At 41.5% G+C, this 27184-nt stretch overlaps 1 protein-coding gene across 1 annotated transcript in view; it reads right to left on the bottom strand.

The window, feature by feature from the left end:
* Positions 1-6946: 6946 nt before the first annotated feature.
* The window catches only part of zgc:171482 (zinc finger protein), a 46284-nt gene continuing 26046 nt past the window's right edge, over positions 6947-27184 (bottom strand). Inside the window, exons 5-7 of the mRNA XM_034152473.1 lie at positions 26401-26658; positions 18575-18671; positions 6947-8812 (exon numbers count right to left, since the gene is read on the bottom strand). Of these exons, the coding sequence (XP_034008364.1) occupies positions 8791-8812; positions 18575-18671; positions 26401-26658 (377 nt within the window). The 3' untranslated portion in view covers positions 6947-8790. The remainder of the gene's footprint in view (positions 8813-18574; positions 18672-26400; positions 26659-27184) is intronic.

The raw sequence follows: 27184 nt of genomic DNA, 5'->3' as shown, positions 1-27184 counted from the left end.
CTGCCCTAATGTATATTGGGCAGATGTGCAAAATGAAAATCTGTGCCCAAAGTATATAAAACATGGATTACGCATAGACATCAGCTGTACATATTTTTAAAGTAATGTTTTGGAGTTGGCTCTGTGTCCCAATTTCATGATACAACATTTGGAAACGGACAGTATTTGTACTTATTAATGTCAGTTTGCATTTTTACTGACTTTTGAGCGTGATGTTGACTGACACTATTCTCCCATGATGCAATTAAGACTGAAATGTAACAGCTTACGGCTAAAACATTAAGACACATTTCATTTATTGGTGAGATAGCTCCAAAAAGATCGGAAGAAATTACACTCAAACATTTGTGTTTGCTTTTAGAGGTTTTCCTCAATTCAAAAAAATACAAACTAAAACAGAAACTCTAAAATAATGTTGACTTTATATTTTCCAAGACAAGATAGAATTTCCCTATTCAGTGGGTGTTTCTCAATGTCGAGTAAAGCTGCTCCAGAGCCACTATTTCAAGCATACTACGTCATCGAGTGCCGCCGAAGGACTGTTCCAATCTCCAGCATACTTGGAATTCTACCGAGCCCGGCGTACTTCATAGCGAGACATTTCGAGGCTGCACATGTGTAGACTCCAGTCTTAAAATCCCCATAATGCTTTGCGCACGGACCAATTTCCCCAAAGCTGTGGCGGAAAATGTAAGGCGGGGCCTCTCATATGACGCACACCTGCACACTTGCTCGCCTGTTCCACTCTTCGTTTTCCGAATGCCAGGAAGTATTCTTGCCTCGCTTCTGAAGCAAGTGACTCGGAAGATATGTGCTACCACGCAAGCATACTTGACATTGAGAAACACCCATAGACACCTTCAGGCTGTTGCATTGTGGTTATTGATTGGATCTGGTTGACAGGGAGACAAGGCACCTGACTAGCTGCCTGTTACCATTGACAACCTAATTCCAGCTGCAGACAGGCTATCTGTGAATGTATTTTATGGGCTGTGTGTGAGTCTGCATGCTGGTTACATATCTATATCTCTGTTTGGGGTGCGCTCTGCAGGCTGGCAGCAGGATGTTGAGACGGCAGCAGTCACAGGGGGGAAAGTATTCGAGGTAGCCGTCAGCCGGCCCAGATACATACGGTATTAGGCCAAATGCTGCCTCACTGACCCAGTTAATGCATGGCCTAGTTTGGTAGAGTGTAGGTGTTGTGGGACATCCCCATCACACGCCAACACTGAATCCCTTTTTTAGTTTTTAATATAAGCTAAAATGTGTGAAGCCCAACATAATTAATATTAAGAAAAGATAAGGCCAAGGTAAGATGTGTCAAGTACAACAAGGAGCACTATACACTTGTTTGGTACATGTATTATTTAAAATGAAATGAGTTTTGAATGAACTTACAGGATTGATTTGTACTAAAAGTCTCCAGATTGTGAAATAGATTTACACACACACACACACTCACACTCACACTCGCACGCACACGCACACGCACACGCACACGCACACGCACACACTCTAAATGCATGCTGGTGCATCAGGGGCTGAGACAGTGAATGTGTCGGATCAGAGTTTTAATTAAAGCATCTCTGGCCAGCCGAGGAGCAGGAACAGCAAAAGGCTTTTTACTGGGGAAGTGTTTGGCACTTGGCAAAGCTTCCTCATTTGAAAAACAGCAAGAGACAGATTTGGATTACAACAGAAGCCAAAACAGTGTCTCTGCTTGAATGGAGCTACAGCCTTGTTCTATTTAACTTAAAACAAGGTTAAAAATACTCCAGTAATCAGTCAGGGTTACCCATATTATAATTGTATCATCATTCAACTATTGGCCTTGTCTTCAAAGCACATACAGTATATTAGCAATGGGGGCATCCATGTAAACACACTGTTTGACTATAATATTGCTACTTAAAGGGGACCTATCATGCAAAATGCACTTTTGTACGTCTTTTACACATGAATATGTGTCCCCGGTGTGTCAGGGAACTCACCAAGTGTCAGAAAACACTCTCTCTTTTCCTCCATACCCAAATCTCTAAAAACGGGGCTGCAACGGAGCTGATACAGATTTGAAATTGTTCTGACGTCAGAAACAGGGAGCTCCGCCTATATGGGAAACTCTCCACCTATCAGGGGAATGGGGGGTTGGGCCACGGCCACGGCCATTGCCGTTCGAAAGCGCTGGAGACGCTGTAGTACATATGCCAGGCCTGTAAGTGGCGCTGTAGTCTGCCACAAAAGCAGCGAAGAAGACTTCTCACAGATTCAGCCCTTGCAAAAACAGGGCTGGAAAAGAGCAAATGGAGCGAAATGAGGCATGGCTAAAATGCTCTGATTGGTATTTTGAAAAAAAAACTTTATATAGGTATGGCCCTACAATATATGATTCAAATATAGCATGATAGGTAGGGATGCTCCAATCGATCGGTCACCGATCGAGATCTGCCGATACTCACTCTCTACCGATCGATCGGTGCTCTCTAAACATGCAGATCGCGAGAGCCGATTGCATGACGTAAAATACATGACACTTTTCTCTGTGCGCGGCAAAACAAGCTCGCCAAAATGGCTTCACCGGTCTGGCATTATTTTAAGGTGTCCGAAAAAGACAGTAAAATAGCGGTATGCAACGTGTGTGTGAAGCAGAAATCCTGCAGCTCCACCCGCTGTAACGGACCGGTGAGCGGAGCGAAACACACAAGAGTTTGACCTAACACACTTAGCTATTTTATCTACCTCTGGAACAAGCTGAACTAGTTATAAATATATTTATTCTTCACTGTCGGGTCACTCATTACTGGATCAGTGAGCTGCATGAGATACTGACAGGCTGTCAGGAGGGGGGGAGAGAGGGGGAGAGAAAGGGGGAGGGAGAGGGAGAGAGGAAAAGAGAGCGCTTCCGCTCATTTCTCCCGTGTTATTATCCAAAGTGAATGTAAACTTGAATAATGTACATCATTTGAATGTAATAATTAAGTTGATTGTTGTTTGTGGATGCTCCAGTGAATGAGCCCCATTAACTGAGTTTTAAACATCACTTTAAATGGAAGATTTAAAGTGATGTTTAAATCTTCCATTTATGCCCCGCCCACTCGATCGGATCGGCGATCGGTATCGACCGATACTGATTCCGGCGATCGGGCCCAAAATTGGCGATCGGAGTATCCCTAATGATAGGTCCACTTTAACTGAGCTGTAATGTTTTGCTTTACTTTGAGCAACACTGGAATTGATGTACAAGTTGTCATTCCATTTGGTTTTGGTTCCTCACAAAGGAATACATTTAGATTTAGGGAGTGTTCCCAGAATGTTGTTGTCTGGTTGAACCAAACACTGGAGAGACTGAAGTATCTGAATAACTTTTGGATGAATTGCTGTGCAATTTTGACAACCTAGTGACTAGTGTTGATTCCTTTTCATAATATTTTGTTCATTTTAATTCTGACTGAATGATTTGAGGTTTGATTCAGCAGTGAACATGCTTTTTAAATGTACTATGATGGAAATAACCAACTTGATATTTGTAACTTTATCATCAAAATATAATGTAATTATAACAAAAAACAAGTTCCTAAAATGTTTCTAAGCTTTGAGAGGATGCTGTTTGTTTCTCAACCCATTAGAAGTAGGAACTAATCAGTTTAGGGTCCAATCTGTAAACGCTGATCGAGGAACTGTACATTTTATTCTCTCTCTATCACATCTCACCTGGTTCAGCTGCAGCTAGACCTTTTTAAAGGTCAGTTTAATGTGAGCCAGGTCTAAGGTCAGCCTTTAGCCCTGCATGAATAAATCACCACAGACAGGTTGGGTATCTCTACAGAGATGTTAGATTTCTGCTCTCACCTCAAAGCTTTGTCTTAAAAAACGAGTACAACACCACACGTTCATTTGTTTTGATGCAGATGCATTGAGTGCCTCGTGCTGCATGCGTCTGGCCTCTCGTGTCACCCGCCAGCCTGTGATCCACTGTCTGAAATGCCAGCCGGGGCTGTGGGGCTGAATATTGTGATAGCGACAATGATTTTTGACTGGGAAGCTCTGACAGGCTCTGACAATGAACAGCCTGCTGCATGGAGCAAAGCGGCGGAGTGGAAAGCTGTTGCTGCTGGGCTGTCCGGGGTCACATCCCCGCTGCTGACGGAAACAGCCAGTTAGGGGAAAGCAGACACAACATGTGACGGGTCTGTTGTCTCTGATATGTTGAAGGGTGTTTGAAAATGTGCAGCTAAAATGTGTCAAATGTATATTCAGAGACAAAACGAAACATTCTGCCGTGCTTGTTGTCTCGCCTTGTTCTTTGTTATTATTGAAGGAGTCAGTCTCTCTACATCTACATCAGCAGGGTAACCTTTTCCATCAGACAAGCATTGTTATTTCTCTATTAAATGAAAGTAATTGCATCAAAGAGGAGTTCCCTCATTGAACAACCAGCATTCTTGTTTGTTAATATACCCGTTATAAGGAGGCATGATTTATTCACCTTTTATGAAGAGACAGTGCTGTACAGAAATAAAACCTTTCACTGTATTTTCTGGAACAAATCGGCCTTGTGCGACCAATAAAATGTCAGCTGAAGACCGACCTCCACCTTGACATTTTCAAATAATGCTTCTTATAATGACGCATTTGTACGGGGTCACATCAAGGAAATTGTAGCAACCAATCTACTGGTTCTCTGGGTACCAATCCTGTGACTCACTGATACTCCTATGGGTGTGTTTGTGGGGAACTATTACACAATCAAACTGAGGCACAACCACGCTCATGTTTTTTCTAATGCAGGAGTTCAAGAATCCAAGCTTTGAACCGCACCTACAGCAGAGAGATTAGCTTGGCGGAAACACATCCCAGCAGAACTTGGGGTTACAGTGATAGGGTCATAAATATGGATGAGCGAAGATAACATGCCCTACAGTGGGCTAAGTGGAGTCCTGGCCTAGTATTCTCACACCCACTGACTTATAATACTCAGAGGTTGGATGGCGCAGTGGAAATGACATAATACCAGCTTTAATGTTTTATTAAGTTCATCTCCTGTTGACTTCACTGAGCCATTAGGAGCGTCTCCCGTGTGCACTGATTTCCTCTCCTTCCTGCAGCCCTCTCTCTCTGTTGTTTTTTCATGCTTCTCATGTGCTGCTCTTTGTGAACAACAAATTGAATTTCCATTGATGAAAAAATTACTAGAAGGATTATTAACATTTTGCTCCTTTTGTGGATGTTTCTTACAGCTCAGTGTTACAGCACTAGTCTCAAACTTTCAGCCTCTCATTGAGCAGCAACAGAAATGTTACCATGGAAACTTTGTTGAGGGAGCTACAGTAAGCTTTGCAGCTAATTGCTCGATCAGAACAAAGGGCTTATTTTTCTACTTTCACCATTTCCCTCTGCTTTTAATTCAGCGTTAGTCACACAGACCATAACACACCCAGTTCAGATCACACCTTTAATGCTTGTAGCTTTTCATGTGCTTCCTACTTTTCTGTTTGAATTAATGATGAGTTGTCACCACGGTGAAAATCCATATTATGCGTGTGTGTATAAGACACTCCAGTGTTATGACAGGAACAAGACATCTCTTGCTATGTCTATAGAGATTTCAATCTATATTGTAGGTTTATGAAGGTGGTTGGGAGTGCCTGCAGCAGGTCCTTTGTGCTAGGAGTTAGATTATCAATGATGCATCAGTATGGTCAATATATATCAGTCTATTTGATCTATGCTGGTTTACACTCGCTCATTAAATACCGCTACATGTCCTGTTCTGTGCAAAGTAGTGCCTGTGCTAGTTTAATATTATATGTCATAAAAGTATATAGTAATAATTTGATGTCAGTGGAAGTGGGCGTTGTAAGAAATCCTATATTCCTACAAAATACTTTTTTCAAAACGGCATTCCTAGAAATAATATATAAATTAATCCAAACCTTTTCAATCATTATCACATTTTAAAATTCAAATATTCATATAGGTATTTATCTCTAGTTGTAGAGTTAACTGTTCTCTTATTACTCTTTTGCAAATGTAAAACTACAAATATTTATTTATCACTAGTTGTATTACTCATCTTATTACTTATTGGTGGTTTACCTCATGCAGAAGTGCTGCAAGATAATTCAAGTAATAATTAAAGAGTTGTTTTGGAACAGGAGTTACTTGAGAAAAAGAGACACTAAAAATAAAAGGCGATTTATAAATAAGACTAATTATCTAAATATAACTGTGGTGTCTACTGTAAGGCTGCATGTGTGGTAACAAATTATCACTGCCAGGAAGAGCCAATATCTCTCCATGAAGAAGCACACGCACAGAAAAGAAGAAACACAGGTCTGGATTTTGCAAGAGAAAATATATATAGCTGTGATCGTCATTGTGATCTTCATCAGGTGTGTTAACACATGTGCTCACGGTACATTGCTCACAGCGAGCCTCCCACCGTCAGCTGACAGCTTCACACTCAGACACCCACCCGCAAGTATCATATCACAAAATGCCTACCCATAGATACAGTTCTGTCGTATATTATGTTACATCTGGTCAAATATGTGACTCATGGCACAGTCATCCCGTGCAGACTGTGATATCGGCACAAACAGACGCTGCTCTTTTATGGATACACCAGTGCTGGAGAGAAAGTAGGCAGTCATCCAAACAGTCGTGATAAAAAAAACAAGCCAAATGAATTCTTGTTCCCCTGCTTTTCTTTTCTACAACAGAGGGGTTGGTATTTTTAGATTCGTGTCTAAATCCAACATTTTATAGTCCTGAATGGTCGTTGTGGGCTGTTTTATGAATCCTCTGGCAAAACAATCAAATATCAGATGTATCTCTGCTGTTATCAAAATCCCTTTTGTGATAACTGTCTTCCATTCGCTGCATTTTGGTCCATCATCACTGACTCCTCGGCTCAGGATGGTTATAGTTATCCATTAAAAAACATGACAACCAATAATCGCTTTATTCTCATTTCAGTGCCAGCACATTTGTATTTTCATTAATATCCATAAGAAACACATTTTCCTTATCTCCGTTTAACTCAGTGCAAATAAACACTATAAATACAAAACGTTTGTACTTCTTAAAACACAAAGTTCACCTGCAGCTACTGCCTATTTACATAAACTGTTTTTTTTCTTCATTAAATTCAACTATTTCACATCAAACCCTCATTGCATGGTTGTTTATATTTTAGTGTGATTGCATAAAACCATTGCTCATCCATATGTCTGCAAAATAAAACCATTAGATATCTGGTAGTTCACTCCCCTCATTTCCAAATGTAAATAGTACAAAATAAAAACATACTTGATGTGGTCACAGAAAAAAAAACAGAGCTTGTGCCAAAAACACCTTCCAGACGATGGCTTTGCATCAAGTGTTTCCAGTCCTTTCCCCAGCTTATAGAGGAAGCATCCGAGTGCCCGCGCAGTAAAGTGGAGCTCCTGTTTGCTCATCTCATGATACTACAAACCATCGCAGAAACTCACTTTACAGACGCTCCAAAGAGACTACAGAAAAGGAGTGTTATACAGTGGTGACTGCTCTAATTTCTAGGTATCAAAAGGTTTCTGATGAATACATTAGATGTTGAAATGAAGCCAGTTCAGTACTAAAAGGTGACCCCTTTGTTCAGGAGCAAGCATGTGCAGTAATGCATTACGAAGCTATCACTAGAAAGCAGCGCTATTGCCAAAACGCGCAAGCAATAGGTTTAAAAAAGGCAAGTGAATGCAACGCTTTACATTTTGCATGCATTGAATTACATCCCAGTTGTATTGTACATTGGCTGCTACATTGATTGGGAGTGCAGTTTTTTTTCTCTCTGTCCATAGCAACAGAACAAATAAAAAAACATTATCTACACGTTGCCCATCTCAACAGAGAAGAGAATTAGTTTCACCTCCAGACTGCATCTGACATCAGTATTCAGTGCTGTGGGAATGTTTTCAAAAGTAGATGATTCACAAAGATGCACAGACCCTCACCTCAGAGCAGGAGTTTAAAAGTCTTTGTGCTGCTTTTCTTAACTCTGTACCGTAACCATGCCACATCTCAAGGTCTGGATTACATATAACACTTGACAAAAGATGCCACATCCACCACATTTATAGAAAACAGAAGGTTAAAAAAGAAAAGAAAAATCCTTTCTAAAATTATTGAAATTCATGCAATCTGTTATGACTGAATTTCATTCTCCTTGGATTTAACGGTCTGGGCCTGAGTAGGTCTCAAGGGGTCTGAGAGTGAGCCACTATCGCTGTATATGAAATGCAAAATGAATGCAGTAACTTGGATCACTGTCGGAGCACTTGGCGGGGCGGCTAGTTACAGAGTTATTATCACTGCTGCTGTATGACTATCATTGAAAGGATTATTACCACTCTGGGCAACGCACTGACATCAGTAACTTTTTAGGATTGTGGTTCACACAGGAGTTGTATGGCAATATGCAGCCGCAAGTCTTCTGGCGGCTGTTTTTGTGTTGAGGTATTAAACACTTAGGTGCTGAATAAACCTCAGAGATATATATATATTTTTAGATCAAATGTAGAAACGCTCTCACAATGACCCACACATGCATACTGCGGGTGCATGTATGAATGCCTGTGACACCCGTACACACGCACACAAACTCACACACGTATACACATACACTGAAGTTTGCTACTCTGCACTACTTTCTCAGACTCTTCGGTTTCTGACACAAGTCCTTTCTTCTGAAGTTGTTTACTCCAATAATCTCGGTCTTCATCTCTTCTTCTTTCCAGAGTGGCCTGTCTCCGTGGCTTACTGCTGGTGTTGCTTCAGGCTGAAAACAAAACACAGGAAAGAATTTGTTAGTCTTGTTTTGCCTGTGACACAATCAGATCCGACAAGACAGTGCTCTTTAACTGCAGGGAACATCAAGCCCTCTGGGGGGGAAATGTTTTGTTTCTGCCAAGCTCTTTACATTTTACCTTTAAATCTTTTTCTCTTGCCATTCTTAGTATGGCAGAATAAACAACGTCCACATTGCGAATGTGAGAAGATACACACGCAGAGCTGTAGCACTGAATTGCTTTATTTTTGTCTTCCACACTGAAAATAATTTCCTTTCACCGAGAATGATGGCTCCACTCGATGTGAAGCATTAACCAATAATCCGGTTTCACAATCTTCTCGTAATTACAGCCGTCTATAATGCTTTCCATCTGGCAGTTCCACAAATTAAAACAAAGGAGAAAGATATGAGCATAAACCCTTGTGTTTAAGGTGCAATAATTACTGCGGATTTGGCCTTTATCTCCAGCTGCTGATTGTTTTTTGTGATGACAGGCGCTGTGGCTGCATTCTGTAGCTTTATCTCCATGAAACAAAGCAACTCCAGAGGCAACCGCGCCACATTGAATTAAAACAAAGAGATAACTTGGATTGAAGCTAACGCCAAGCAACACCCATCTAGTTGAGAACACATATTTAATGACATTTATTTGGAGCCCCCATAGGACGATTTATCATCAGGAAGCTGATCTTTGCGAAAAATAGCAGAAAAAGACAAGATGGAGATTACATTTCACTTTTTCAATTGCCTGAAATTTTACAACAGATATCCCAACAATATTATGGATGTATAACAATGACTCTTTCATCTCTGCAGCTCTTTGTGGGCATTTGTCTCAAACTGTTCCTCTTGTGAGATTGAGAAGTTTTTTATTTGGTTTGAAGATGCAGTTAAGACATGTTTTCATCTCAGGATGAGCTGAGCAATGCCTGTAGTTAGGTTTTGTTTGGAAATACAAACTAAATCAGACTCATTAAGTTGAAACAAGTTGGTTGTTTCGTTGCCATTTGTCTGAAAAAACGGCAAAACAAATTCAACCATTTCATCACAGTCCTTTTAGAAAAGCCACTCCTCCACCAACAACACTCCTAATTGGAGTGTTGCCCCACACACGCACTTCCAACGCACGCAGAGGGGGAGAGAGAGAGAGAGAGAGAGAGGGAGGGAGCGAGAGAGCGAGCGAGGCACACACAGACACCCTGTCAGCACATATCCCCGTAATGGTTGTTAAAACAGTGGCCTCTACACCCTGTCCGCTCTGTCGGGACTCATACTGCCCTTTGGACTGTTTGAGGGGTGGGAGGGTGTGACTTTGTAGGCTGTTTGGTTCTCTGGGGAGGGCACAGTTATTGAGGAGGGAATGAAGGACACGAGGACACAGGAAGAGCAGAAACATTGGGTCAAAGATGGAGGGAGAACGGGGTCAGTCCATTCTGGGGTGCAAAAGACTTGCATTGCAAATAATCAGTATAGTATAGTTTAAAGTCTATATGGCTTAAAGGTGCATTACATAATACATACAATTGGTTTGTTTGCTAGGTCTAGATTTTCTATCCATTTTGTCTTATCTTTAAAGATCTTTCTGAAAAACCCTTCACAAGAGTCGATGGCTTTTGTGTTCGGATATATGATGAAGGCTGCACTTAACTGTTATATTCAGTATTGATTTGCTTTATTTTCAGAGGTTCGCATCCTTCTTGGCTTGTGACCTCTTATAACGCTGCTTGTGACCTTCTACGAGAGGTGATTGCTTTAGTGTCAGGATGATTTATGATTGGTAGAGTTGCAGCTAATGATTAAGTTCATCATCTATCCGTCAGTTATTTTCACATTAGTTGTTTTGACCCAAAGAAAGAGAAAAAGACCCATCACGTGTTACCAAGCTAGAGGTGATGTCCTTAGATGATTTTCTGACTAAAGAACCATATGATTTTCAGTGTGCAATGATTCCATTAAGATGGAAACAAGGAGCACATTTTCACATTTGAGAAGTTGCAACAAATGTGTTTTATTTTTGAGACAAAGATGTAGCACTATCCACTTTTCACAAGAAGGAATAAATGGCTCAGTGGTTAGAGCTGGTGTCACATATGCGGTCAACGCAACATAGTAAGCTGGTTTGAATCCCGAGCCGGCCGAACATCTCAGGGATTGTCCTCCCCTCTGTCTCTGCCCTTCAACTCTAACATCTCCAATAGAAGCCCTCTGGCCCAGAAATACATTTTAAAAGTAAGAAAAACAGATCTCTTTTTTTTTCTTGCTTGTTTTAATCACTTGCTGACTGCTTACATTTATCTTTAGACCCCCAGGTCTGGAACCACTGGTTCAGGCTATAAAATGTTAATAAAGATAACACAATATGCCCAGGACAATTTCCTAGAGCCCAAGTGGGGGTCATCAAATTGCCTGATGACATCCCCAACTGTCTTAGATATGTTATTTACAGTGACATAAAACTAAAAGTAAAGCAAATATTCACATTTTAACAAGACTTAGCCAAAAATGTTTAGGCTATGGCACATTTTTTCGAGACAAATATCTAATTTGTTTGTCTAGATTGTTGCGGAGTAATTGTCCGACCATCGATAATGAACCAATCGACTCATCAATTCAGATATTTGTAGGAGCAGCAGGTATGCTTGATAACACCAGATGCCTTCAGGTTCAGCTCTATATTCTTGTCCCAAAGTTATTTCAGAAACGTACATTCAAACTTGCAGATTTCGCCACTCCTTCTACTGCTATTATCTGTCACATTGTTTTGGGAATGTCCCTGGATCGTGCTGTTTCTATGGGAACAACATGGCACAAAGAATAATGGGATGGTTTTGACTGTATGAGAGTCGACTGCATACTCAACATCTTTTTTTTTACTTTGCATGCAAACTGTACATGCTGTCTTTCACATACAGCATGTACAGTTTGGATGCAGTCAGCAGGGCATGACTAAGATGGTAGGAGGTGAGGAAAAGTAGGAGGAGGGTAGGAAAGAGGACAAAGCACAGCACAGTGCAATGCAGGGAAGCAGAAGGTGAGAGGGAACGGGTTAAAAGACGGTTATAACTATTACATCCAATAATCTGTCCCAGGGCCACACATGTGGGAGGTGAGATATAGGAGGATGTGTGAGGCAGAGTGCAGATAGAGCGCATCTGCCTCTGTGTCAGAGCGTAGTGTGTGTTAGGATGTAAAGGTCACCTTGGTAGCTGTGTGTGGGTGTGTCAGGTGAATGCATCAAGCAGGGGCAGTTGCTAATGGAGCTGTGAGTCATTTAGGCATGATCCCCCCCCCTCATCACCCTTGCCTTATTTTCATTGCAGACAGTATGCTCAGGGCAGGGTTTGTGTGTTTACATGTGTGTTTATATAAACAAAAAACCTGTGATTTTTGGGCGAAAGGAGCTATGGAACCCATGATCAAGTGCCTTCTGGGTAGACAAAGCTGAGCCTAAAGGCATGAGCATGCATGTGTGTGTGTTCAGGTGTGACAGAGGAGCCATGTGAGGACAGCTGAGCTGCGTAGACCTGAATTAACCTTTCACCTTGCCTTGAGCAGGGAGAGGACACACACACACATGCAGCATGCTGCCTCTTTATCTGGTCGATGGCTCAACTATTCACATTCAGTTATTTTACACTAACCACTGTAATCTCTCACACTCGCTGCCTCCCTCTCTCTCTCATTGCCTCTCTCTCTTCAACATGCATTACTTTGTGCTGTAGTTTGTGTGTGTGTGTGTGTCCTCTGTGACACTGATGCTGAATAATTACCAGGGTGAGTAGGCTAAAAGGATTGATCCTGACCTCACCATTATACCCTTAGGGCCTACGTTAACATCAGCATAAACATCACAAATACACGCACACGCACACACACACTCGCACACAAGCACACACTCTGCACATAATCCCACATACAGGCAGGCCAGAGGTCGGGATTGTATAATGAAGAAGCACCCAGAGAGCAAAGGCCATGGAGCTTAGTGAGCCATGTGAACATGGATATTATTATACGGGTAGTTAAAGCCACGCAGTGTCTTTGGTCAGAGATACTACCCAGCTGACAGTTCCCATCTAGTTAACTGCGCTTTACTTAGATCCTTTGTTTTCTCTGGTCGACTCCAAGGAGCTAATTAGCGCTCTTGCCTGTTCTGTTTTTAGAAATATTTTTAAATGCATGTGTACTTGTACAAAAAAACTATTCATGTTGGTAATCACTGCATAACAACCACAATGCCTTGAGGATATTCTGTACTGCGAGTATGAACTCTCTAGCAACACTTGTTCTGGCTCAGACTATTGGATGGTATTGATAAAAACAATGTTGAACCAGACGCAGAAGGATCGTTATAACAGAGCCTGACTCACGCACCAGCATGCCAATAAGCCAATATTATTGGCATTTTTGTTGGCAGGTATTCAAACAGTAATTGCGGTACATAAACATTTAGTTGATTCAGGGGTCTATAAAATAAAAGAGGTGCATTTAAGGAAATACTCTACAGTGTATATACAGTCACTGCTGCTACTAGTTCTTAAACATTTGAACCACGTGCACGTTCTTGTCACGAGTCTCATAACCAAATTTGTTTATGTCATTATGTTTATCCAAAAAATAAGTAATATCCTATTTGCATACATTATATTTACAAAGGGCTTTTAATCAAAACTGCAAGTAAAATAAAGAAAACATAAATCGGCAGAATCAAAACTTGAAACACAAACTTTGCCACAAAGTAATTGCTGCATCCCCTTACATATACAGCATATCACTTTCAAAAGTTGACTAAAAAAAGGTCTCCCGTATGAACGCAGGCACAGTCACCACTGGGAACAGCCTGCTATCATCAAAACGTTGGCCAGATCTTCTCCCAGCTGTAGGGCTGGAATAACCAATTCAGCTCCTCTCTGCTGACAGCCTTATGTTCATTCTTTAATTTTCACTTTTTAAAACAAGCCATTAGCTTTTACTGGCAGTACTTGAGTCAGGAACTAACAGGGGGATTTGATATTCATCGAGCTAGTTCATACTGGTCAGCTAAGTGCATTGTCTTAATGGCAACACACTGTAAACAGCGCAAATGTCATGCCGAGTTTATCTATATCTCCGCTGTTATTATCCAGTACAGGTCCAATTACAGCAGCCAGTCTGCAGCTGACTGGGGATGAGGCACATGTACGTCACAGATAAGAAGAGCTGGCAGACGGATGCACCCAGCTGTTTAAAGAATAGAGAAATATGTTGTTGTTTTATGATGACACATTCCTAGAGCCATCACACACACACACACACTCACACAGGCATACAAGTGGGCCGCATACACACAAGTAGACGAAGATGCACACACACGGTTTTCATGGATGTTTCTTCGGTGAGAGCTAATCCCCTGCCACTGTCAGCCGTGCTTTCGTCTCCTTCGGAAAGCTCCTTACACAAGCCAAAGCTCATCCTGAGTGTGGAAAAACACACACACCCTACAAAAATACACACACAGACATCCACACATCCACATTTAGTCAAAGCTATGGTGCAAGATCGCACATCACTTTGGAAAAGCCTTGTCCACGCTGTAAACAACCAAGAGATATGAACAGGAAAATCTCAATAGCCTTTTTTCCATAAGTACTCGCATGTTTCTACATTCACACCAAAAACACATGACTGTTTAAAACTATAAACCACTTTTCTGTGCAGCTCAATAATCAGACAGCTTGTTCCTATAGTAAGTAGACTTTAAACACCTCATTCATTCTTATGTCAGAACCTCCAATGCCTCAGAGAGAGAGAGAGAGAGTTCATTTCCACTTCCACTCCCATGTCAGCAGAAAAGTGACACTCAAATCTTGTGAAAAAGGCTTTAATTGCTATAACAGCACACCCCTATTACTTAATGTAATGCACATTGCTGATTGGTTATGTGTCTATAAATGAAAGACTTGGTCTGAATTGGTTCCCAACACATCTCATGTATTGTGTTTCACCTGAGTGAAGCAGAGGAAGTGAGGTCGATGAGGTGGAACCTTTGTTCTTGTTCTATGTTTCCCTGAGGATCGATCCTCCAATGTAACAGAGCTGGCAAGATTTATTTCCAGTTTAGTCTTTACCCTCCTGGACTTAACAGAATCCGGCACAGGCTCGCAAAATAAGTCTGCGAGGGCTCAGGGCTGTCGCACTGTCAAATTGCTTGTGCTTTGAGGGCTCTCTCATGGACTCTTACACACTTTATGCACACTGTCTCTAAGTCTGCATCCTACACACACTGCTGAAGGGAATTTAATACAATCCATAGCATTTGCATTAAAAATAGAGAACGGCAACTTCTAAGAATAAAGTGGTCAAACAACATTTCTATTACTATACATAAACTGTACAATCACATGTGAAATAATCCAAAATGATGGGCCACATAAACGCTTTAGCCTCAGACATCATTAAGCGCTGTCTCATTGCTTATCATGTTTGTATAAAGACAAAATATATGAATAAGTGTTTTTATTTTTGGTTTGTATTCTGAAAAAGTCAGGGAATTGTTCACATGATTATTTAAAATATGAATACAGTCAATTATACAAACATCTGGGTAAAACATGGATTGTGCATTAAAACAAAAACAATAATGCATGCACTGTGTATTAAAGCAGAACCTTTGGATGGGTAGGGATATCAAATATTTGTCTGTAAATTACCCCAACTTTTGTTCCTTTTTAATATATCACCAAACACTCATTGTGCTACTAAACGTCACATGCCTGTGCACAATGCTGAGTTAATATCACTGCTGTGAATAAGACTGAAGCCCAGCTCTGTACACCTCTCTACCAAACTTCCTCCACTATCCAGTGACCTATCAGCACTGCCCTGTAAATCTCCCTGCTACCTCCCTCTCAGTCTGTCTCTCACTGCCCTCTATCCGTCGATGTCCTGTCAATCCGTCCCCTCCTTATCCTAAGCCCTGCAGCTGTCAGCAGCCCTGGGTTAGCCTCAGTGCAAACTCCAAATCTGCTCCTTATCTCGCTGGCTCCACCTTTTACTTCAATTTAAGGAGATTTTCTCTCAGCTGCAATTTAGATTTGGTTTCTTTGCAGCGTTTTGTCTCCCATCCATCCGTGTCTCAGTTTGTATGACTACATTTCTACTGCAAGTCCATCTGTCTGTTCCCATCAATTCATCCCAGTATTTTGCCATCTTAATGCTTTTTTCGTTGGCTTTGCCTCTGTTTCAAACATGATGTGTCTTTCTGTCTGTCTGATCTCTCTTCCCATCTGTCTCTCTGTATCTGTGCTCCATACTGTCTCTCTTATGTCAGTCAGTCGAGCTTTCTCCGTCTCTCTCTCTCTCATAAACAGGACTCTTTCGGTACGTCTGCCCTTTTTCCGCTTTACGACAGTCTAACTGACAGAAGGAGAGAGTTATGAGGCACCATCTTTTCCTTGATTTACAGCCTCTGTGCAGAGACATTTTACATCTCGACAATCTCACTTTTTAGGACTTTAGCTGACACTCCTATCCCGGCCCACTGTGAGTGAGTGAAAAACCGTAGGATTCAGTATCTTGCAGGGTGGCATTTGGTTGTTAATGGACATTGCCTTCTGCAAACATAATCCAAAAACACTAACACATTTTCCTGCTAGTCAACATCATATCTTTGTGAATATAATAATGCTGTCCATTATGGTCATTTTTAAACCTCATCTTGAAGTTTAGCTGAGAACCTTGTTCTGTAGTACATCAAGTCATCTTTCAAATCTGTATAAAATGCTTAATGTACTTTTTTGATGCTTTTACCTCGTCAAATCTAACAAGCTCTCTGGTTAAGAAAAGTGTGTGAAAGAGTGTTTTTAAAACTTCCCTTTTAATCTGTTAGGCTGTCACTTTCTTTTTGTTGAAACCTACCTCATTTCTACCTCCTTACTAATCCTCGAGTTTGAGCCTCACTCATTGTAACATATTTAGCATTTTTAGTCCCTTGAGGTTAACTCTTATATTAACGATTACACAAACCATTTAAAAAAAAAGCACTGCATAACAAATAAATGTTCTTGAGCTTATTATTTATTTAATAACAGTGGAACTTATTAATACATTTATACATTTCTTGTCTTGGTGTTTGTGCAGTGATCTGCAATAGTCTATTATTCCATTACTCTAGGATATTGACCATAATTTCTGGTACAGTTCCCTTTATCAGCCCACGGACTTCATTTTCTTCTTGTTTAATAAACTATAATCCATTAAACCAACCAAACATATTAGTATTTTGTTATGATGGAAGCTTTTGCAGTGAGTGCATAAAGACTAATGTGCAGACAAGAGAACATTCTCTAATAACTAGTGTCCATAGCACCTACTGTTTGGTCTGAATAAGGGGGAACACATGATAATTCACATATAGCTTAATAACACAAATGTTCCTTTTTCTAAGGAAAGATTATACAAATATTTAGCCATGGCTAAAAGAAAACCTATCTCAGTATTTACTTTCTGTTCTCATCTCATCCACCTTCCCCATCTGCCTTTCTCCTTCCTGTTTTTGCCGTTGTTATTGTCACTACACCCACTAACAGTCAACGTGTTTGCCGTAGTTCGGTGTGCGAAGCCGGGACAAGTGTTTCTCTGAGGCGGAAAAATACAGACATTTCAGCTGTAGTGCCTCAACGCTAAAAAAAGACAAAAGGGAAAAAGAAACAGCCGTAACAACTAACTTATATCCCCGAGCAACCGTCATCAAACAAATATTCCATTCACTTAATTTCATTACATCGCTTTAAATGCACAGAGACACATACTGGACATGCACACACGCCAACACACTGCCTATAACCACGCTCACAGCTATCTCATGGTAAATGCATGAATTGTTTCTGTTCCATATCACACACTTTTCCTGCTGGTAAACATCATTTCCCTCACTTTGGCTGTGATTACATATTCTCATATCGGTAATGAAAAATGACAAAATCTCATTGCGTGACTGTCATTCTTTATAATAAATAACCCTGTTTCCATTACGCTTTCTCAGCCTGCTCCACATCCATTTCTGTGGCTTCTATGTGTATTATAAATGATTTCTATCCAGTGAATGTCAGCTGTGCTGTTTTGCATGTAAGATATTTCAAATGTTGCCCTGTCAGTGTAAAAGTATTTTCCCTGTGTCATTGTCCACAGAAATGCGCAGTTTGAATGCTTAGGTTATGATATTTTGTCTGAAATACAAATAACAACATTTATAAAATAGAAATCTTTGGAACCACAGAACTCATCTTAATGACAAACCATGGCAACGGGCAACCATACCTTGTCTGTAAAAACATTCTTACATTCCCAACCAAAATAATTTTCCAATTTCAGTATTTTCTTTGAAATGATTACTGTAAACTGGAATACCATGACCGTAGTGTGACATCGTTTGCTTCTCCTCTGTAGGAAAAGACAGGAACATGATTGAGTGTTCAGTTAGAAAATGGTGGTCACAGCCTCCTGGCTGCAGTTCGCTGCCTGCTGTATCTCTCTCACATAAAGTCCTTCAGAGACTCAAAGCAATGAATTGTATAAACGGGGCCCATTCTGTCAATCCTAAAATATATTTATGGTGATGCACTCATTTGTAAAAAAGAACGATACACATTAAAAAGTGGGAATTGTCTGTTTTGTAAATCTCTTTCAAAACGTTTTGTAAATCTCTTTCAAAACGTTTTGGATGTCTGGATGAAAGGATGGATAGTGAATCATGTCCTCAGTGGCGATACTCACTTGTTCTGGTGCTTGGAGCCCTGGAGGTGTGCATGGTACTGCTCGATAGAGTTTAGGACAACACTGCAGACACTGCAAGAGTAACTACTGCGCAGCCCTGGAGAGACACAAACACACAGGTTACTGTGAGGGCACTTTCAATAAGTACAGCTCATTCAATCTTAACACACTTTCATCAACTGGATCATCGTTAGCAGCAGCAGTGAGGCAAACATCAGCCATGATACACATTTGAACTGATTAGTGTTATTTAGACGTTTTTCTTTTATACAGTGCATACTAATTTCCTCATTACAGGATCTAGAAAAAGATTTGATTGGAGTGATCAGTAGCAGAAAGCCAGATACATGTTTAGAACCTTGGAGAATGTTATTTTGTTCCTATGTTTGTGTGTGAAGGTGCCTTTTGAAACTTCAACAAGGTGGAGGAATTGGGACACTCGGGGTAAAAAAAGAACAGTGCAGCAGGTTGTGCACTTGTGTACTACTGTGTACGGCTGTGCACTCTGTATTGTATCCGTGAATGCGTGCTTGTGACACAGATGTGAGCTAATTAGAGGGTTTGCAGGTGGTCGAGATGAACACCCAGAAATAGATGGATGAGGATGGAGATACTGACAGAGCAGAGTGGGGTGAAGAGAGAAGGGGAGGGGCAGGCGGAGAGTTAGGTGAAAGAGGAACATTTCCGGAGAAAATTAAGACGTGTATAAAAAGACCAAGTGGAGGAGCCGGAGACGTGGTAATTGTCACACTGCAGCAGTGATGTCAAATGCATGCTGGGCGTTAATGACCATAGGGGGAAACAATGACATGGGTATCCCCTCCCCCAAAAAAGTCCTCTTGTATGTGGTAACTACAGCATGGCCACACAAATCTGTTTTCTTTCATGAGAGCAGAGGATCACAGGAAATGCTCTCTGTAGGATAGATCAATCGGCAACATAACATAGTTGGCCTGTGTATTTCATGTGCATTATACAAATGCTATTTTTGTTTTCTCACATTGTGCGCACCGTAATGTCGTCACCACCAATCAGAGATGAACAGCCTTGACACTTCAGGATTGTATGGCAAAGCAGTCAAAAACTAATTGCCCCCCCCCCCCCCCCCCCCCCATTCCTTCTCTGAGCACATTCATTTTCTGACAACAACTGTGTAATTCTGGCTGTGGCGACTGAACTTGGGTGTGCTTGCTTATGTGGTTGTGCCCTTTTCTCCGCTGTCATTACTGTCCTGGAGATTTACGAGTTGCCTGTGTATTCCATCACCTTTTTGACCTTCTGTGGCGGTAATTGGTGAAGTGTGTTGGGATGAAGTTGTGATACAGTTAGGAGTGGTGGGGGGTTATTTCGACTGGGCCAAGGCTGCATAATGTGGCATATCTGCTCCCTGTGGTCTGAGTCGCTCTGTCTGTTTCAGGGGTGATTAAGGACAAACAGTCATTTACAAGAAAGCTAAAACTGGATTAGTTGCCTGGAGGAAGCGCTGCCTTGGCTTGAATGTTGATATTTTGCATCTATTACAGTAGGAGCTAATAACGGAGTGTGTGTGCGTGAAGCGAGGGGAAAAAAAGAGATAGTATCCTCTTCAACCAAAATGTCATTACTTCTGTTCTCTCTTAATGAAAAGGCAATTCATTGGAGAAGAGATGATTTAGAAAAAGAAAGGAATGATAATTCTCTCTCATTCTTCTTCCCTTTCTCTTCCTCATAATTCTGTACCGCTGCAAGGATTACACAGAGGTCTTTTCTTGTGTACACGATTGTGTGTGTGTGTGTGTGTGTGTGTGTGTGTGTGTGTGTGTGTGTGTGTGTGTGTGTGTGTGTGTGTGTGTGTGTGTGTGTGTGTGTGTGTGTGTGTGTGTGTGTGTGTGTGTGTGTGTGTGTGTGTGTGTGTGTGTGTGTGTGTGTGTGTGTGTGTGTGTGTGTGTGTGTGTGTGTGTGTGTGTGTGTGTGTGTGTGTGTGTGTGTGTGTGTGTGTGTGTGTGTGTGTGTGTGTGTGTGTGTGTGTGTGTGTGTGTGTGTGTGTGTGTGTGTGTGTGTGTGTGTGTGTGTGTGTGTGTGTGTGTGTGTGTGTGTGTGTGTGTGTGTGTGTGTGTGTGTTCCATGCTTTCAGACTGTAACCCCCCCACTGCCTAGCCGAGATGCACTGATGTACAATATGCTGCAGCTTGTGTCAGAAAACACACATACACTCACACTCACACTCACACACACACACACACACACTACTTTTGGTTAAATAAAGCAGTTCTGGCATAAGAAAACACTGTGCCCTAATCCATGTTAATTACATGCAGGGAACGTGTGTGTGCAACCCAACTGAGCTGACAGCATGCAGCGTAGGGTTGTGAATGTGGGTTTTTTGTGAGCATGAGCAGTATTTGTGAGGATGTTTCTAAGCCTTGTTAATTGCACATGAAGATATGCCAGGGAGTGAGAAAAGAGGGGGTGAGATGAGCTAAGACAGTGGGTGTGGAGCGGGTTGGGACTGTCGTTAAAAGCAAAAGTCCCCTGGCATCCCTGGTATGACGCCTAAGTGTTTGTCAAAAAAGTTATGAGATGTTGGAAGAAAAAAAAATGTTGTTCATTTCAAGAGATTTACTATTTCTTTGCAATTTGAGTTTCATATATTCTAAGTAGGTCTCAGCACAAGCAACACTATTGTCCCATTTGAAGTCGCCAAGCGCTAACTGCAGCCTCTCAGGGTTTACATGCAGTGGTCAGCACAAACAACTGTATTGAAGATTGTTGGTTAAATAGTTTGATGGTTTTAGAACGCATAGAGAAGAAAAAAAGCTTTAAACATACTTTACAACAAACGCTTAGCATCAAGTTACATATGGGTCATTTCAAGGTAGAATTTTCCTTTGTTTTCTGCTTCCTCCTTGGGGACCGACTGCATCTGAGAATATCACTGTGGTATTCATGTGTAGTTTTATTCGCAGTGGAGGCAGGCATAATAGTTTTCAGAGCTCTTCAGAGCCTTTGTGCTGTGGTACACCCTTAGTTTACCATGTGCTTTGGAAGATTATAACGAAAGTGGATCCAGAAAGAAGCCCATTGAGATGCAATCAAAACCAACAGTCTGCCGCAAAGGCTTGACAGTACGTCTCCCTGGAATATATCACAAATACCATCGCAGAGAGGGGTGGAGCAGGGATTCAGAGTGAGAAGGAAGTGGAATTCTACCAAGCTACAATCTTTGAAGGACCTATAGAGGGACTAATTAGTTTAGCAGAGAACGTGACAGTAATTGGACAGACCATCTGTTTTGACGAAAAATTATCATACACAGGAAATAAACTATATTTCTGAAGTAATGCCTTTAGATAAAACTACCATATTCTTAAGTTTCCAATTTGACGCTACAGCTCATTAAATTGTGTTATATGTCCTCCGTCTCAACTTGACTTTTACATCTAGAGGTGTGCAGTGATGATGTAGTTTTATTTGCCGACCCGGAACCAACAAAAAGCAATAGGATTTTTCCTATGGATTTTGAAATATTGGTTGAAATAAGATCTCTGGCAGACATGCATTTATGAAACTTGCACGTTTGGTTCAGCAGGGTAGCCCAAAATGTTAAGACCACTTTTATTTCTTTATTTAAGCGTAAATGCAATCACCAGAAGTAAAAGGCTAACATTTGGCTATCAACAAACTAACATTCTCTGCTCAACCACATACTTTATTCCAGGCATCTAACCAACCAACCAACCCACTTATGTTCAGAACAACATTGCCTACGAAAAGAGGGAACCGGAAGTGGTAACAAGCTAACACATTTTCAAGTTTTAAGACATTCATGCAGCACTTTATAAATAGACTCGGGCTGGCTATTGTTTGAACACTTTATATGACGTATTGACAGTTCCAATTTGATACCCGAGTTTCAGGATTGATGTCAAAACATTACATTTGTAGTGTACATTAGATGACATGCTTGAGATATGTATGAAATCTATCAGAAATGGCATGTAGTTGTGAAATAAATACTATGAAAGAGGACCATATAGGAATAAGAGATGCTTTTTAGCCTTGGTTATCAAGTGGAAAAGTACATGGCAGGATTTCCAGTATTTACTATTTGGTCTACTACAGGGACAATCCGTTAAAGTCTGGAGTATTTCAATCTCTTTGGTCATAATGCCAGGTAAATACAGTTCCTTCCTGAGCACAATTTGTATTAAGATTTGGCCTTAATGACAGTGGGCTGCGATACCCTCGCCTACTCGCGGATGAGGAAAGTATTTCCTCATCCGCGAGCGTAATAAATGAGTATCGATAAAATAGCATGTACTGTACATAAACACATTTAGACTGTTCAGTTCAGTCATGGTTAATGAGAACCAGTGCAATAAAGGTCAGCATTTACACTTATATATAAAAATAACATGCTTATCTAGAGGCGCCCATTATTATTATCTAGCAGATAATGTCCCGTGTAATCATCAAGAAAACAGCATGGAACGCAAATATGAGTGTTGATGATAAATCGTTCAACTGGGAAAGTATAAAACTTAAAGAAAAAACTGGTATTTATATGTGGGATTTACAGTACCTGCTGTACAGTTTATCTTGTTTATGTGTGCACGTATAAAAGCGATTTGCTTTTGCAACTCTGTCACAGTGAGTGCTGCCTCATGGGCGATGAGGTCAGCTCTGTGTCCCAACACCGGCACAGTCATCAATTACACACACTTTTCCCTGCTTTGGTACCTCCCCAGTCCACACACACACACACACACACACACACACACACACACACACACACACACGTAGCCCAATCCTAGACGCTTATCTCACTGCTTCTAATTATCTACTGAGTCTCCAGAGAGTGGAGACAATGCCCCGGCTCTGTCTTGAGGGGTTTCTACTGTTGTCGTGATTTATGTAAAAAGACAACCGAGTCAGCCTGGCTCCATTGCTCGTCAGTGGCCAGCCCCACTGCAACTCCCTCGTCCACCTCCGTAATCCATCTCCAAAGGTTTTGTCTGGCACCTAGCCGTGAAGAATAACCACAGCCTCCCCTGGGTCCTGTCTGCACAATTACACCGGGAAAATCCAGGAGTAAGAAAAGGTTTCGATATAAATGTCATATCCTTTTTTGATATGTTTTGGTCTTGAGTCTGAAAGGGGAAGCGGGAAATAGGGAGAGAGACAAAGACAGAATATGCGAGTACAAGTAAAGGTCAGCGTCATCAATATGACACATCCAGACAATACAGCAGGCAGTCTGTGCAGCTATAGTTTGGAGAGAGAGAGGAAATATTGGTGTGTAAATAATTCACCTGCAACTCGTGGGGAGCTAATGAGGATGACGGATGAGACATGACGAGAGATAGGAGCCCCTAGTGGTGAACTCGCACACGCGCATGCATTTACACACACAAATACCACAGCAACAACACAAGACAGAGTGCAGCAGAAGGAAGAGGGCGAGGAAAAAAAGAAAAACCGAGTGTAAAGAGAAAACAGTTTCACAGCGTGAAAAGGAGGACAAAAGGACAGAGACGAATCTGCACTTGGCTGAGACACAATTCCCCCCCGCCCCCCTCTCTCCCTCCTCTCTGTCTCAGCTCAGCTTCAGCCACGAGATTACACCCGGTTATACCTGTGAATTCACACCTGAAACGGTGATGAAAGCCAATCAGATGTGAGAATCTTGCACCAATGGAAATGTGTCCAACTCGGGAAGAACAAACGCCTGCTGACAATGGAGCCGTACTGCGGGGAAAAAAGTGTTTCAGACTATAGGCACTGGAACAAACACTTGATTGATGGCACGTATAATAGATCACGTCAGCTGTGAGCTCACTTGGAAATCTGGGACCATTCATTGCCCTTGAAAAGAAGGCGGGTAATAGATTTTGCAGCAGAGCGTCACTCTCCACCGAGAGCAAATATCTTTGATCAAATACAAATCTGACTATGTTATACTTCAAGTTTGATTTATCTTCTGGAGTTACATGCTGAGATTTGGAGTCGAAACCCCAAAACAGCTGAGGATGTGGGTCACAGTGTGTGGAAGGAGGACGATATCCAACATGACACCACTTAAAGCCTCTGAGCCAGTGTAGGCGGCAACATGACTCATGCTTTTAATATGATTGGCTTCTTGAGATGATGGTTTGTGTCATGGCACCTGGAGCACAAAGCGCACGGTGCAGCTTCGGCTCACAGAGGATTTGCATGGGTGTGTGTACGAAGCAGTGTAGGCATGCAGTGTGTCAGATTGGAATGTGTGTGTGTAGTCGAGGTGTTGTGGCACTCGCATAGTATGTTGGGCTGTGTGCTGCAGTAGGAGGCTGTTAGACGATATCACTCATAGAATTTAAAAACAAATCACTTCCTGTGCCAAAGACTATTAATAATTTCATTAGAATACCCTTCTGGCATAAATGTGTGTGTGAGCATGTGAATACGTGTCCTCTTGCTGCTACATTTGTGCATGGAAGTATTTGTGTGGGAGGGAGAAAGAATAGAAATTAAAACCCAGGAATCGCTACATAATTAAATAAACCTGTGTTTTACAAATTAATTCTATAACAGAAAAAAACAAACCTTTCAGTGTAATCGTAAACACAAGTTCCTGATTTACTTTGGCACTCATCCTTAACGTTCAGCAGAAATATGATGTTGTTAGATGATATAACAGTGCTTGTGCAATGTATTTCCTTTTACTGTAGGTATGATGTATGCAGCATGCCATATAGGTCCCATTACTTTGTCAGGACAGTTTAACATGCTGCACTGCTGGCACTAACAAGTGTCAGAGCTATGCTGTAATATGAGGGGACTGTGACCACAGACAACCAACATGGAGAGGATTGAATGGTGTGTTAATATTCAGAAACACTTCTAGGGAGAAACACATGTTTGTGATGATGGATGAGCTTTAATATGATTTTGTTTAGCTTAGGGTCAATAGTACCCTTATGATCTTGTATTACATTTCCTCAAGTGATTTAAGAAAAAGCAAAAAAAAGCAATGGAAAGTAAATTAAGCAGAGGGCAAGCAAGGCATCGAGCTCCAAAACACCTGTTTCCTACAGGTACAATAATGCAACTCGACAGCCCCATTATTTTTTTTACCCACGGCTGTTCTTTACCATGTTTTTGAACTACATGCCCCAATTTGTCGGCTTTCTTTGAGAAATCTGTAGCTTCAAAACCCAAATCGCTATATCTGGATATATCTGGTGCTTCTTCAAAAACACAAATGACATAGACACAATAAAAACAATGGTGGAGTGGCTTTGAACATTTACATATGTTGTGATTACCCTACCACAGAAGTATAAAGCTTTGAATCACATTTTTCTATCATTTTTGGAAAATTAATTCTATATTGTCAAAACAGTTGGAGGAGAGAGGGTTTGAAGCTCTGGAGTGATTTAAGATAAAAAATATATACTTTATTAATCCTAAATTGGGACATTTTTCGTTGGGAAATGTTTTCGATGCAGCAGTATGTAAATCAAAGTATTGCACATAATGAATAGAAACAGATATGGTTCAAGGACACCGGTAGTGGGTCACAGAACCCGTATTCATCAGAATGCACAGTGAATGTGAATAAGCCGACCTTAACAGTAACTTGCTGGTGGTGCTAATTCTGTCTGTGAATAACGGGTGTGGCTTTCCTCAGTAAAACATTTGTGAAACGGACACCACATAGAAAGGCATATGAACATTTCAGTCCACCCTCACTGCCACAGATCTTGAATCTGATCTCCCCCTCATCATCTTTCGTATTACAAAGTGCTAAGTCCCCGCCTGCCCTTCTCTTGTCACTTGTGTGGGCCCGGGGCCAGGAGTCTGACCTGTGCTCTCCGTGGCATCCAGACTGCCCGCTAGCTGCTCCAGGAGGCGTGCTCTGGCTGCATTCCTGCGGTGTTTCTTGCCCTCGTAGTGCTGCTGGGCCATCAGCGGGTTGTTGAACCAGGCGCCGCACAGGCAGCAGTACTTCCCCGCTTCTCTTCCACCGTTTCCCCCGACCACGCCCAGGGGCCATGCCAGGTCAGGGGTAGGAGTGGGGCACGCAGCGGGGTCTGCGGGCAACGGGGTGGAAGGGGAGGAGTCTGGGGAAAGAAGATGTGAACAGTTATGAAGTGGAGACGGGGGGTGAGGATTGCACAGGGAGGAGGGGGAGCATATTCATATAAAATCGAATTGAGTTTGAAGGAAACGATCACATCAAATCTAAATATAATGATTAAATAACATTAACAAGGACATTCATTCATTCATGTATTCATATCGAACAGATGCAGACACTGTCTTTCTGAAAAAAACTAAAAACTGATGAAATACCCACTAAATGTGAGCGCTTTAGGTTACTGATGGAGCGGCAGATTGCAGCAGGTCACATCTGTGAAACATAGATGAGGGTCAGGAGGAAGCCATCAGCAATCCAGGGAGCAGACTGCAAGTGCTTTCCACAAACATCTACCACGTCTGAACCTTCCTGCTCTATCTTTTTTTTTTACCTACATCCTTTCATCTGATATTTCCTCCCCTTTCATCCCTATCTCTCCTCTCCTCCCCTCTTCTCTCCTCTTCATTTATTTTCCTCTGAGGAAATAAACTGGGAAATGGAAAAAAAAG

Source organism: Trematomus bernacchii, unplaced genomic scaffold (assembly GCF_902827165.1).
Source record: "Trematomus bernacchii unplaced genomic scaffold, fTreBer1.1, whole genome shotgun sequence".
NCBI lineage: Eukaryota > Metazoa > Chordata > Actinopteri > Perciformes > Nototheniidae > Trematomus > Trematomus bernacchii.
Note: the sequence above shows the minus strand (reverse complement) of the source record. Positions and strands in the feature narration are given on the sequence as shown.